The sequence below is a fragment of the Lepus europaeus genome, chromosome 1 (assembly GCF_033115175.1).
Source record: "Lepus europaeus isolate LE1 chromosome 1, mLepTim1.pri, whole genome shotgun sequence".
Lineage (NCBI taxonomy): Eukaryota > Metazoa > Chordata > Mammalia > Lagomorpha > Leporidae > Lepus > Lepus europaeus.
Genome location: NC_084827.1, coordinates 76,003,934 through 76,017,687, shown reverse-complemented (window position 1 = coordinate 76,017,687; position 13,754 = coordinate 76,003,934). Strand labels below are relative to the sequence as shown.

The 13,754-nt window shown below is 40.5% G+C and overlaps 1 protein-coding gene across 1 annotated transcript in view; it reads right to left on the bottom strand.

The window, feature by feature from the left end:
* The window catches only part of UBXN4 (UBX domain protein 4), a 41,862-nt gene that overhangs the window by 10,502 nt on the left and 17,606 nt on the right, over positions 1-13,754 (bottom strand). The window contains exons 6-9 of the mRNA XM_062186157.1: positions 12,329-12,422; positions 4,080-4,134; positions 2,502-2,666; positions 1,551-1,678 (exon numbers count right to left, since the gene is read on the bottom strand). Coding sequence (XP_062042141.1) covers positions 1,551-1,678; positions 2,502-2,666; positions 4,080-4,134; positions 12,329-12,422 — 442 coding nt within the window. The remainder of the gene's footprint in view (positions 1-1,550; positions 1,679-2,501; positions 2,667-4,079; positions 4,135-12,328; positions 12,423-13,754) is intronic.

Below are 13,754 nucleotides of genomic sequence, written 5' to 3'. Positions count from 1 at the left end.
ACAGTGCTGGCTTCATTTTTTCACTTTCTTGATGAAGCAAAAAGTTAAGTCAATTTCTTTTTTTGTTTGGGCTTTTGGTATCATGTCTAAATCTACTGCCTACCCCATGATCTTTATTTATTTATTTATTTTTTTGCTTCTCAAAGTTTAAACATGTAGGCAGATGATCCATTCTGAGTTAACTTGTTATACAGTGTCAGGAAAGGTTCCAAATTCATTCTTTTGGCATGTACACATCCAGTTGTTCAAGCATCATTTGTTGTAAAAATTTCCTTTTCTACTAAATGGTTTTGGTACCCTTTTCAAAAAGTATGCTGATCATAAAGCAAGGGTTTCATTTCTAGAGATTCAATTTGGTTACATGGATCCATATGTCCATCCTTATGCTGGTTTGACAATGTCTTGGTTGCTGTAGCATAGGAATTTTAATCTTAAAATTTCTGCTAAAGAAAAAAAGCCAGCTAGAATTTTTGCCAGAGATTGTGTTGAATTTATAGAGTAGTTTAGGAAGTATTAGTCTCTCAATAACATTAAGCCCTCTATTTATTATTTAAATATTTCCAGATGGTTTCTCCATCCTGGATTTTTTTTTTTTTCAAGGATTTATTTATTTATTTGAAAGTCAGTTACAGAGAGAGAGAGAAAGAGAGAGAGAGAGAGAATCTTCCAGCCACTGGTTTGCTACTCCCCAGATGGCCACAATGGCCAGGGGGGCTGGGTCAGGCAGATAGCAGGAGTCAGGACCCTCATTTGGGTCTCTCCATGCAGGTGGCAGAGTCCAAACACTTGGGTGATCTTCTGCTGCTTTTCCCAGAGAGCCAGATTGGAAATGGAACAGCCAGGACTTGAACTGGCACCCATATGGGATGCTGGCATTGCAGATGGCAACTTTATGCATGACACCATAATGCTGGCCTCAGTTCTCTAAAATTATGAACTTAGGTATATCTTTTTTTTTTTTTGACAGGCAGAGTGGATAGTGAGAGAGACAGAGAGACAGAGAGACAGAGAGAAAGGTCTTCCTTTTTGCCGTTGGTTCACCCTCCAATGGCCGCCGCGGCCAGCGTGCTGCGGCCGGCGTGCTGCGGCCGGCGCATTGCGCTGATCCGAAGGCAGGAGCCAGGTGCTTCTCCTGGTCTCCCATGCGGGTGCAGGGCCCAAGCACTTGGGCCATCCTCCACTGCCTTCCCGGGCCATAGCAGAGAGCTGGCCTGGAAGGGGGGCAACCGGGACAGAATCCAGCACCCCGACCGGGACTAGAACCTGGTGTGCTGGTGCCGCAATATTGAGCCGCGGCGCCGGCCTAGGTATATCTTTCAATATATTTTCCTCATTCTCTAACCAATATTTTGTAGTTTTTAGTACACAAGTCTTACAATTCTGTTAAATTCAATACATATTTCATTATTTTGAAAAACTAAAAAGTATTTGATTATAAAAGTAGTATGTTTGTCAAATAATGAAATACAGAAAAGTACAGAGAAGAAAACAAATATTAACCAGTTCCCATGCACACAGAGATGTTTCAGTACGAAAAAAAGCAGAAATACCTTCTTTCTCTTGCATACGATTCCCTCTTGACTTCCATTTCTGCCTGCTTGGCCAGCAAGGCAGCAGCTTTGGCAGCCTCTACTTCTTCCTTTGTCTTTGCGAATCGAGCTGCTCTCTCAGCACGGTCCTTTAAAACATTATTGGATACTAATCATCTTTCATTGCCAGAATGATCTATTCATACTCTTGAACACAAGGTACAAACACCAACAACCCAAGAAATTTCTTAAATCTATTTATGAACTTCATCCTTCTGAATCTGGTATTTTTCATCATCTGTCAGGAAACAGAATTACTAATAAACAGACATGAAAGTGCTTACCACTTAATTGCAACAGCCTAGAACAAGGTCTGACACACAACAAATGATCAATGATCAAATAAACAATATTAAGATAAGTATATTTTTCATACTTATTAAAACTGATTCTGAAAGCACTTGTTGCAAAACCATCTTAAGTTTTATGATGTGCCTATATCCTTTAAACATCTCAAAATAGAACACCTGTCATTAGAGGACTGCTAGATAACCAATTCTTATCTTGTTTTCTAGGGAATCTTTGAAATTAATCCAGAATTTTCCAAGGAAAAGAAAGTGCACAAATGTCCTAGAGTCAACCATTAACAATAAAATTAAGGGCAGGCATTTGTTCTAGGGGTTAAGATGTTAGCTCAGACACTTGTGTCCAAATCCCAGTGCCTGGGTTCAATGCCTTGTACCACTACTAACTCCAGCTTCTTGCCAATGCAGACTCTGGGAGGCAGAAGTGTTTAGGTTCCTGCCACTCATGTGGGAGACCTGGACTGAGTTCCAGACCCATGGCTTTGGACTTAGCCAGGGTTGCTGTGGACACATAGGGAATGAATCAGCAGGTGAGAAGGCACTCTCTGCCGCACATAAATAAATAAAAATTTTAAAGCCATAAAAACAATAAAACAACTTAACTCACCAATGCAATTTGCTGTTTTATACGTTCTCGAGCTGCTCTATCTTCTGCCTTTTCTCTGTTTCTTTCCTCTAGCATTCTTTTTGTTAATTCTTCTTCTTGTTTTCTTTTATAATCCAACATTTCTTTTCCAGTTTTTCTCCTTTCAATTTCCTTCTTAATTTCTCTCTGGAATAAAGAGAAAGTAAGTTTTATCAGTCAAAAACACATTTTGATAGTTTACCCTAGACATTATTTTGAATGTAGAGAAAGCCAGTTAGAGTATGCGGAGTGCTGTAGTGCTAAGCCACCACCTGGGCAGTCCTCATCCCGCAGCAGTGTGCCTGCTCTGAGTCCCAGCTCCTCCATGCTTCCAATCCAGCATTATGCTAACGCACCTAGGAAGCAGCACATGATGGCACAAGTGCTTGGGTTCCTGTCACCACATGGGAGACCCGGATGGAGTCTCTGGCTCCCAGCTTTGGCCTGGCCTAGCTCTGGTTGTGGTGGGTATTTAGGAAGTCAATCAGCAGACAGAAGATAATCTCTCCCTTTCTCTGTTATTCTATTTTTCAAATAAAGTAAAAAAAATCTTTAAAAAATAAAAAGACTCACACAAAATAAGGATCTGGTTAAAAAAAAAATTAACATACTTATTTGAGGGCCAGCACTGTGGCACAGCAGGTTAAACTGCTGCCTGTGACATCTGTATCCCATATCGGAGTGCTACTTTGAATCCCAGATGTTCCATTTCTAATTCAGCTCCCTGCTCATGCATCTGGGAAATCAGTGGACAATGTCCTGGGTGTTTGGGCTCCTGTAACCTATGTGGGAGACCCAGATGGATTCCCTGACCCCGGCTTCAGCCTGAATCAGTGCTGGCCATTGTGGCCATTTGGACAGTGAACCACGGGGGTAGAAGATAACTCTCTCCCCGCCCCTCTATTTCTGTCAGTCTACCTTGCAAATAAATAAACATATCTAAAAATTTATTTGAAAGGCATGGTTAAAAGTCGAATGTCTATCAATCTGTGAATCACCGCCAGTGGCTGTTAAGAGTAGAAGGCAGTCGGTGTAGTTTTGAGGCATGCAGCATTACAAGTTTTTGGTTTCCAGGGCAAATACACTGCCCTCAGGAAGAATATGGCAGTCATTAACTTAACTTAAAGGAAAAGATACCTACCTATTTTAGAACTCCAAAAAGCTGATGCAGAGATAGGAGCACAGTGTGAAGAAAATGAATGGTGTACCAGAATGCAACACAGAGGAAAATTTCAGTATAATGTCTTTGCACTTCTTTTTTCACGAAAAGCAGATAAAATATGATCTTCCAACTCAAGCCAATTTTAGCTCAAGTCTCTTTATCCTTAGCGTCAAAGATTCATTATAGAACAGAAGATGACCCAATTTATTCCTACCAATTTACAAAACCAACACCAAAGAACACACTATGATACCAGTACAGAAAGAAGCTAATTCTCTTCACTGTGCTGAACACTAAACTATAACTAGGAAACCATACTAGGTCTGCCAGATTGAGTAGAATCAAACACTCCCTCCCTTAACAGAAGAGTAAGACCATGCTAAATCCAGTAACTTTACCTGTTCTTCTTCTTTCCTTTTCTCCTCTCTCCTTTCTTCAAGTTTTTTTGTAAGTCTATATTAAAAAAAAAAATACACTTTAGACACATCATATTAATATAAAACATATTCAGGAGGTTTCTTTAGTGAAAACAACTGGGGAAATACAGAAACCAATAAGAAAAGTCCCTGAAGATACAGCAATAACATACCTGCCTGGCCTCTGGCCCTAAAGAAATTCAAGAGTAGATGGAGCCTACTTTCAGCTTTTAGGGCCTACTTACTATTAGACTTCTCTTTTTCCACCCAGCTTACCTGATACTGATTTAAAAATATTAATAAATTTTTAAATATATGTACAATGATTTACAAAATGCTTTAATCTTCATGTATAAGTAAGCAGCAACATAGCATAAAACTGAAAAACAAAAGCTAAAGAGTTAAGGTTACCATTTATAAAACTAATAATAATATTAAATTGACTTTCAACTATCAGAAGTTCCTCAATTAAAAAACTAACGATGTTAATGTTACACAGTCATAATGATCATACAACTTTGAGAATCTACTAAACTCAATATAACCTTCAGATTTTATGGTATGTGAATTACATTTCAATCTTTAAAAATTGAAAGCATTTTCTATGAAAGACATCTGAGTTACACAGATGTATGCATTTATTAAAACTCAGCTAGAGGGGCCAGTGCTATGGTGCAGAGAATTAAAGCCCTGGCCTGCAGTGCCGGCATCCAATAAGGGCACCAGTTCGAGTTCCGGCTGCTCCACTTCCTATCCAGCTCCCTGCTAATGCACCTGGGAAAGAAGTGGAGGATGGCCCAAGTCCTTGGACCCCTGCGTTCATGTGAGAGACCCTGAACAAGTTCCTGGCTCCTGGCTTTGGATCAGCTCAGCTCTGGCTGTTGCAGCCATTTGGAGGAGTGAGCCAGTAGACTGAAGACCTTTTTGTCTCTCCTCTCTCTGTAACTCTACCTCGCAAATAAAATCTTTAAAAAAGTATATATAAAAAAACCTCAACTAGACAAGTTGTGTCAGCAATCAAGGAAATAGTCAAAGAATGAAAGGAACATGTCAGGGCCAGCGCTGTGGCATGGCAGGTGAAGCTGCCACCTACAGTGCCAGCATCCCATATGAGACCCAGCCACTCCACTTCCAGTCCCACTCTCTGCAGTGGTCTGGGAAAGCAGTGGAAGACAGTTCTAGTTCTTGGGCTCCTGCACCCACACGGGAGACCTGGAGGAAGCTCTTGGCTCATGGCCTTGGATCGACACAGATCCAGCCGTTGCAGAGTGAACCAGAGGATGGAAGACCTCTCTCTCTCTGCCTCTCCTTCTCCCTCTCTGTGTAACTCTTTCAAATAAATAAAATATTACAACAAAAAAAAGAAAGGAACATGTCAAAAGGCCAGAAGGAAGATCTGATATAAAGATCTGCCTGTTCCATTTGGGACAGTCAAGTCTGGAACAATCTGTACACCAAAGAAAATAAGTAGATTTTAACACATAAGAGAGGGGCCAGTTTTGTGGCATAGCAGGTAAAGATACCGCCTGCGACACCAACATCCCTCCCATGTGAGCACCAGTTTTCACCCTGGCTGCTCTACTTCCAATCCAACTCCTTACTAATGGCCTGGGATAAGCAGCAGCAGATGGCCCAAATGCTTGGATTCCTGCTACCCACACTGGAAACCTGGAAGTAGCTACTGGCTTTGCCCTGTTCAGCCCCGGCCACTATGACTATCTGAGGAAGGAACCAGAGGATGGATGATCTCTCTCTGCCTCCCCCTCCCTCTTCTGTAATCTTTCAAATAAATAGGTCTTTAAAAAAAATAAATAAATAAAATTAAGGAAACACCTCAGAGGAAAAAAGAGAATATCTGAAATATCGTAAATGCTAAAAGCAATTATAAATTCACATAACCATTTGGAAAGATTGGCCAGTATCTACATGCCAGAAACTCCCAGTCTTACATATATACCTCAAAAACAATGTGCACATATGTTCACCAAGGCATATATAAGACTATTCTGCATAGCAGCCCTATGATTAATAGTCCTGAACTGAAAACAGTCCCATATGCATTAAAAGTAGAATGGATAAATCAATCACGCTATATTCAAATAATGCAATGCTCTACAGCAAACGGGACATCCTCTGCTGCCACATCCATCAACACAGATGAGCCTCACAAATACAAAGCTTTTGACAAAGTACACCAAACACAAAAAGAGTACATGTGGTGTGATTTCCGTGATGAAGTTCACTAACAGGAAAAATTAGTCTACAGTGTTAGATCCAGGACAGTGGTTATTTTGGTGAGGGAAGCCATAATGGAGCAGAGACACTGGGATAGTTTGCACATAACTCTTCACTTCTTGATTTGGTTGCTGATATCCAGTGAGTTTACTAGGAAAAAAGGGAGGCAGAGGATGTGGGCCAAAGCACTTCTCTATAGAACAATGTCTGCTAATAAATGTAGAAGAAATAAAATTAGTAAAAAAAAAAAAAAAAAACAAATGAGAGTCCACAGTTGTTATTTAGCAAGTAAAGCTAAAACCTGTGAAGCCAGCATCCCACATAGGTGCTGATTCCAGTCACGGCTGCTCCACCTCTGATCCAGCTTCCTGCTAATGGCCTTCAAAAGCAGTGGAAGACAGCCCAGGTGTTTGGGTCCTTGCCACCCACATGGGAGACCTGGATGAAGTTCTTGGCTTCAGCCTGGCCCAGTGCTGGCTACTGCAACCAGCTGAGGAGCAAATGACAGAATGGAAGATCTCTCTCTGTCTCCTCCTCCCTCTCTATAACTTTCAAATTAATACAAAACATCTTTTTATTAAAAAAAGATCATTTTTATCTCTCAGTGAAATAATTCATCAAGCAAAAACCAATGAATGCCAAAATCACTAGGTGAAAATTGTAAACAGAATACTATTTCACAGAATTACTCCACAGATAACCTATTAATTACTAAGGGACAGGGGAACCTTTATAATGAAGATATTCAATAGGCACCATGTGAATCAGATGATTAACATCACCAATAATGCATACATCTGATATTAGTTATTTCCTGAGTTTTTTAACAATAAGAACATTATGTAAGTAATGTTCCAAAGTTTAAGTTGAATATAATAATAATGGAACAAGTACTAGTTCAAGGGACATTCTAGAACACAACTAGTTTATACTCTTCAAAAATGTCCAATTCATGAAAAAAATGCAAAAAATGGGAATGTTTTGGATTCAAAGAGATTAAGCTAAATGGAACAAAGATTCCTGACTGCATCTTGAATCAGGGGGAAAAAAAGTCATACAGAATATTGTTGGGTCAATTGGGGAAATCTGAATATGGGTCATGTTTAGATTATCTTGCTATACTAATGTACACTTTTTTATTGTAATAATATTGTGCTAATATCTAAAAATATATTTTTAATTACATACCACTGGTATAATTCTGAGAAAAACACATGCAATTTTATTCTAATCTGGTTGAAAATTCACATTGCATCTAATTGCAATGACAAACTGTTTCATCACTTTAAGCATCTGGATATCTGTATCTACCATTATGGCTACCTGGACAACAGGAAGAGGGCAGCACATGGATCTCTGGGCACAGGATCCTGGCCATGGCTTAGGCTAGATCCCTAACCCAGAGCCAACAGAGCTTCAGCCATTGTCTTATTCCTAGGAAATACATATTTAGTTATTTAGGGATGAAGTTAAACGATGTCTAACTTTCAAATGGATCGGGAAAAAGGAAAAAATAAAGGTAGTTACACCATTCTTTGACTTTGAGGTTTGAAACTTTTCAAGTGAGAAATTCAAACTGAGGGTACTGTATTTGAAGGCATTTCAAAAAGTTCATAGAAAATAGCATTAAAAAAAGTTTATTTAGGCCAGAGCTGTGGCTCAATAGGCTAATCCTCTGCCTTGCGGCGCAGGCACTCCAGGTTCTAGTCCCGGACGGGGCGCCGGATTCTGTCCCAGTTGCCCCTCTTCCAGGCCAGCTCTCTGCTGTGGCCTGGGAATGCAGTGGAGGATGGCCCAAGTGCTTGGGCCCTGCACCCACATGGGAGACCAGGAGAAGCACCTGGCTCCTGCCTTTGGATCAGCGCGGTGCGCCGGCCGTGGCGGCCATTGGAGGGTGAACAACGGCAAAGGAAGACCTTTCTCTCTGTCTCTCTCTCTCACTGTCCACTCTGCCTGTCCAAAAAAAAAAAAAAAAAAAGTTTATTTAGCCACAAAAAAACTTTGAAATCCATACATATGAGTATAAAAAAGCTTATGGAAAATGCACATTACTGAAAAAATCTGCAAGCATTTCCAAAGTTTTTGTAGCAAAATAAACATCTTTTAATTATACCTTTCTACAAACTTTAAAAAAATATTCACTTATTGCTTGACTGCTTTGAGAGGCAGAAAGAGAAAGACACAGAGAGAGAGAGCTACCGTCTGCTGGTCTACTCTCCAGATGCCTGCAATGGCTGGGGCTGGACCAGGTCTTACGTGATATGAGTGGCATGGATCCAACTACTTAAGCATCACCTGCTATTTCCCAGAGTTAGAATTAGCAGGAAGCTAGAATTGGGAGCAGAGCCAGGACTCAAACCCAGGCACTCAGAAATGGGATTTAACCACTAGGCCAAACACTTTCCCCTCCCACAAATATTTTTAAAGTGCTCTCATATTATCTTTCCTATACTGTATTTTCATGTGACTCATTGATTCTTTGCACATATGATGTTACTAATAAAACATTATATATCTTTAAATATTTTAACAAAAATCTAGATTTCAATTACAAAGTGCCCATCTATTTTTCAAAAAAATTAAGTTCACTCATTTGACAAAAGGTAGTTTAAAACTAAGGGGATGGGGGGACTGAAAAATCACGTTCTTACATACAAGAAGGGAGGAGTTTCTGAGCTGACATCGATTTGGCTTAATTACCTTTCCCCCAATCAAATTTTCCAGAAAGTTAGAGAAAAATGCCTAGAACGTAGTGTGGAGTACTTTGTTTTCCAAAAGGATGGTCTCTGGAAATAGATCTCGGGATTGGTTACAGCCTGAGAGGAAATTCAAAACCTTATCTTTGTCAGTCCACACTGTGAAATATTAAGGCTGACTTTTTTTTTGGACAGGCAGAGTTAGACAGTGAGAGAGAGAGAGAAAAGTCTTCCTTCCATTGGTTCACCCCCAAAATGGCCGCTATGGCCAGCATGCTGCGCCAATCCGAAGCCAGGAGCCAGGTGCTTCCTCCTTGTTTCCCATGCAGGTGCAGGACCCAAGCACTTGGGGCCATCCTCCACTGCCTTCCTGGGCCACAGCAGAGAGCTGGACTGGAAGAGGAGCAACCAGGACTAGAACCTGGAGTGCTGGTGCCGCAGGCAGAGGATTAGCCTAGTGAGCCACGGCACCAGCCAAGGCTGACTTTTTTTAATTGGTGTGAAATATATTTTCAAGTATCATCAAGGTTAAAGAAAAATGCATGACATTTTTTTAAATAGTTTGGTATTAAAACTTCTAAATGTCAGATTATAACACAGGGATTGATGGGTCCAAGTTATCTGAGTTCAGAGAAAGTGCCTCAGTTGTGAGAGACAGGGAAACAGTACTCAGGAGTTTCAGAGTCCACCCATTCGACAGAGGATGGAAGGCGATGACTTAGGGGTTATTAAGAGCATCAGAGAGTATACTGCAGAGGATGGTAAAGATTAAGTCAACCCTGAGGGAATAAAAGACATCTGAGATAGGAATATTACATAGGTTGGAGTTAGGCCAACGCCGCGGCTCAATAGGCTAATTCTCCCCCTTGCGGTGCTGGCACACCGGGTTCTAGTCCCGGTCGGGATTCTGTCCCGGTTGCCCCTCTTCCAGGCCAGCTCTCTGCTGTGGCCCAGGAGTGCAGTGGAGGATGGCCCAGGCGCTTGGGCCCTGCACCCCATGGGAGACCAGGAGAGGCACCTGGCTCCTGTCTTCGGATCAGCGCGGTGCACCGGCCACAGCGGCCATTGGAGGGTGAACTAACGGTAAAGGAAGACCTTTCTCTCTGTCTGTCTCTCTCTCTCTCTCTCACTGTCCACTCTGTCAAAAAAACAAACAAACAAACAAAAAACATAGGTTGGAGTTATTAGTTGCCACTGTCAATCAGATTCCACAAAAGGAACAAGATTCATAATTGGATATGAACTCAGAAGAATTAAATGCAGAATCTCAGCTGGTGGATTACTTAGGACTAGGACATAGGTTTTATAGATCAAGCAAGGTCTGATAATTTAATCTTACCAACAAGAATCCAAAGTGCTCAAAAGATTTTAAGTACATGATCATATAATGTGAATTTTTCAAGTTATCTAAATTGGTGCCAGTGCTGTGGTGTAGCAAGTAAAGCCACCGCCTGTCATACCAGCATCCCATACGGGCACTGGTTAGAGTCTAGGCTATTCCATTTCCAATCCAACTCCCTACCAATGTGCCTGGGGAAGGAGAAGACGGCCTAAGACCTTGGGTCGCTGCACCCATGTGTGAGACCCAGAAGCAGCTCCTAGCTCCTGACTTTGGTATGGCCTAGCCCTGAATGTTGCAGCCATTTGGGGAATGAACCAGCAGATGAAAGATCTCTCCCTCTCTCGCCTGCACCCCTTTCTGTAACTCTGCCTTTCAAATAAATAAAATCTTTTAAAAAAAGTTACCTAAATAGCAAAAAATGTTTCATTATCAAGAGTGTGTCAACATTTCATCCAATTTCACTATTAATATTCCCCGTTAATGTTATGATTATGTTATGTTCACTGTTAGTAGTCCTCTTTCAGAGTTAAATATTTTGTTATATGCTCTTTAGTATATGTTTATACTAACTACAACACATCAACATCAGTGTGTACATGTAAAAATTATTAAGTGAAAATGGTACATTATTTCCTACTTGCAGAACCATACAGGTATGCACCAGCTGACATGCTCTTACATCACAATAGGAACCATTAAAAAACAATAACAGAAATTCCCCTTTTTCACTGCACCTAAATAGCATTTGAAAAAGCATTGCCCCCACCCCACAGCCTTGCCTCAAGTTTTCAAACCCTTCTCTAAATTTTTTATTTTCATGTCATTCTAGCTGGTACAGGTCAGGGTGCACAGCAGGGAACCTGATATTTGTAAAACAAACAGAAGAGAATGAGCCTGAGAACTTCAGTTTCCTGCTGCTGCTCTTCCAGCCTTATGTCATTTGCCATCTCCTCCCCACTTTGAGGGGATCTATCCTGCTTTCCACCTCAAGGTCTGGCTCTGCTCCAAATCCTATAAAGATCAAAACCTAGGCTTTGCTAATTTGCAGCCAATCTTTACTAAATTATGGGCAAACTCAAATACCCAATGTCATTATTAATTACTGTGACCTCCATTTCTCCAGTGTACAAACATGAACAAGAAAAATCAAATCTAAGTAATTTTTAAAATCTCCATATAATGTTAGATGTTTTAAAACCAGTATTAAAAGTATTGCCTACCTATTAACCATTAATTCATACAACTTTAAGAAACACAGCATCAACCTCTATGATTAATTACTGTACTACAAAAATACTAAACTCGAAACTATGTGTTTGATTACTAAGAAAAAGGGACAATCAGTAGATACCCACTTATGTAGTAAAACCTGGGCTCAGTGAACAGTCATAAAAAGAGCTGAGGTTCTTGCCCATTTGGAGCTTATTATCCTTAATGCATAGAGAGATAAAAGAAGGAACAGATGGTAAAACACATGGATCAAAATACATCAGACCTGAAGCTGACTGACAACTTCATAAATACAGTGAAGCTTTATCATTAGGATATAATTCTTACAGACATTAACAATTTCATCATGTGATCAAAAACTTAGAACCCTGAATTCTGAAATCTTGTGTAATTTTAGCTTTCATTCAAATAAAGTAACTGAGGGTCCAGTGTTGTGGCGCGGCACGTAAAGCTGCAGCCTGTGATGCCGGCATCCCATATGGGTACCAGTTTGAGTCCTGCCTCTGCCACTCACATGGAAGACACAGAAGAGGCCCCTGGCTTCAGGCTGGCTCAGCCCAACCCTTGTTGTTGCTGCTATCTGGGCAGTGAACCAGTGGATGATCTGTCTGTCGCTCTTCTGTAACTTTTCCAAATAAATATATAAATCTTAAAAAAAAAAAACCTGAAAACCACTGTCTTTTTTTTTTTTTTTAAACAAAATGCTATTTGCAAAAATAAGAGCAAACCTTTCCACTCTGACGGTGAGATCCTCTGCAGGTCTCTGATTTGAACATCCACTAGGCTCCTGAGAGGGAGTGGCACGGCCTGAACTTTCTCCTCCTTAATTATTAAATAAAAAGAAATAAGAATACCGCATTTAATGTAATTTTTAAAAGATATAAATCTTCTGGATTGTCTGTTAACAATCATGTTTCTTAAATATTATATATATTTCCCCTAAGAACAGAACAGGAGATAAGAAATGAGCTATTACTAATCCTGAAGTTTTCTCAAGTTTAGGTAGAGATAAAATAGAATACGAATGAAAAAAGGCAGTTCCCCAAGCCACCAAAGGTCAGAAGTCTAACATGAAGAGACAGCAATCAGGCAGAAGACCTGGCCAGTAGTAGGCTTCACTCTGGAGCAGCACTGCCCGATATCTACAATGTCCAAAACATTAGGCACTAGCTACATGTGGTTAATGAGCACCTACAACGAAGCTATTGCAAGTGAAGGGTTAAATTTTTAATTGCACTTTTAACTCAGCCATATGTACCCATGACTACTCTATCAAACAGCTCAGTTTGATGTTGGTATGCCTCTAGAATTATCTTGGTCCAAGAAGAGACACACTTCTGCTACTGAGAGTGATTTCTTAAGAGAGCCTCTTTGTATCTATACCAGTATTTTTTTAGGGATTCCTGAAGAATAGGATTTGTTCTTGCCTGTTCCAGAGGATAGTTATGGTCTGGTACTTCCTTTCAGAAGCTCTGTCATTTCCCTTATGACCATTTGCTACCAACCTGTTCTTCTTTACCAATAAGATCAATGGAAAAGTAAGGACTTCAGAGCCACAATGCTCTGAAGCATTGTGGTCCAAGACCTCCTTTGAACACTTCAGTAAATTATTTAATCTCTCTTGGGGCCAGCTCTGTGACATAGCAGGTTAAACTGTTGTCTGCAGTGCCAGCATCCCATGTGGGTGCCAGTTCTGAGTCCCTGCTGCTGGGCTTCCAATCCAGCTCCCTGCTAATGTGCCTGGGAAAGCAGCAAAGGATGGTCCAAGTCCTTGGGCCCCTACCACCCACACGGGAGACCCAGAAGAAACTCCTGGTTCCTGGCTTTGGCCTGTGACAGTCCCAGCTATTACATCCATCTGGGGAGTAAACCAGCGGATGGAATATCTGTCTCTCCTCTCTTTCAAATAAATAAGTCTTTTAAAAAAATCTCATATAGTTGTTATCAGAAAAACAATAAAAGTAAAATGCTTAAAACATTACTAAGACTGGCACATAGTAAATGCTTTAGTTATCATAGCAGTAGTAGAAATCATTAGTATTAAGTTGAGCCAATGAAACACATGTATTCCTATGTTTGCATCCAGGGTGGTAGCTTGAAAACAGCCATAGTGGAAATACTCAATCCTAGCAAATTAGCAAATACTACATATAT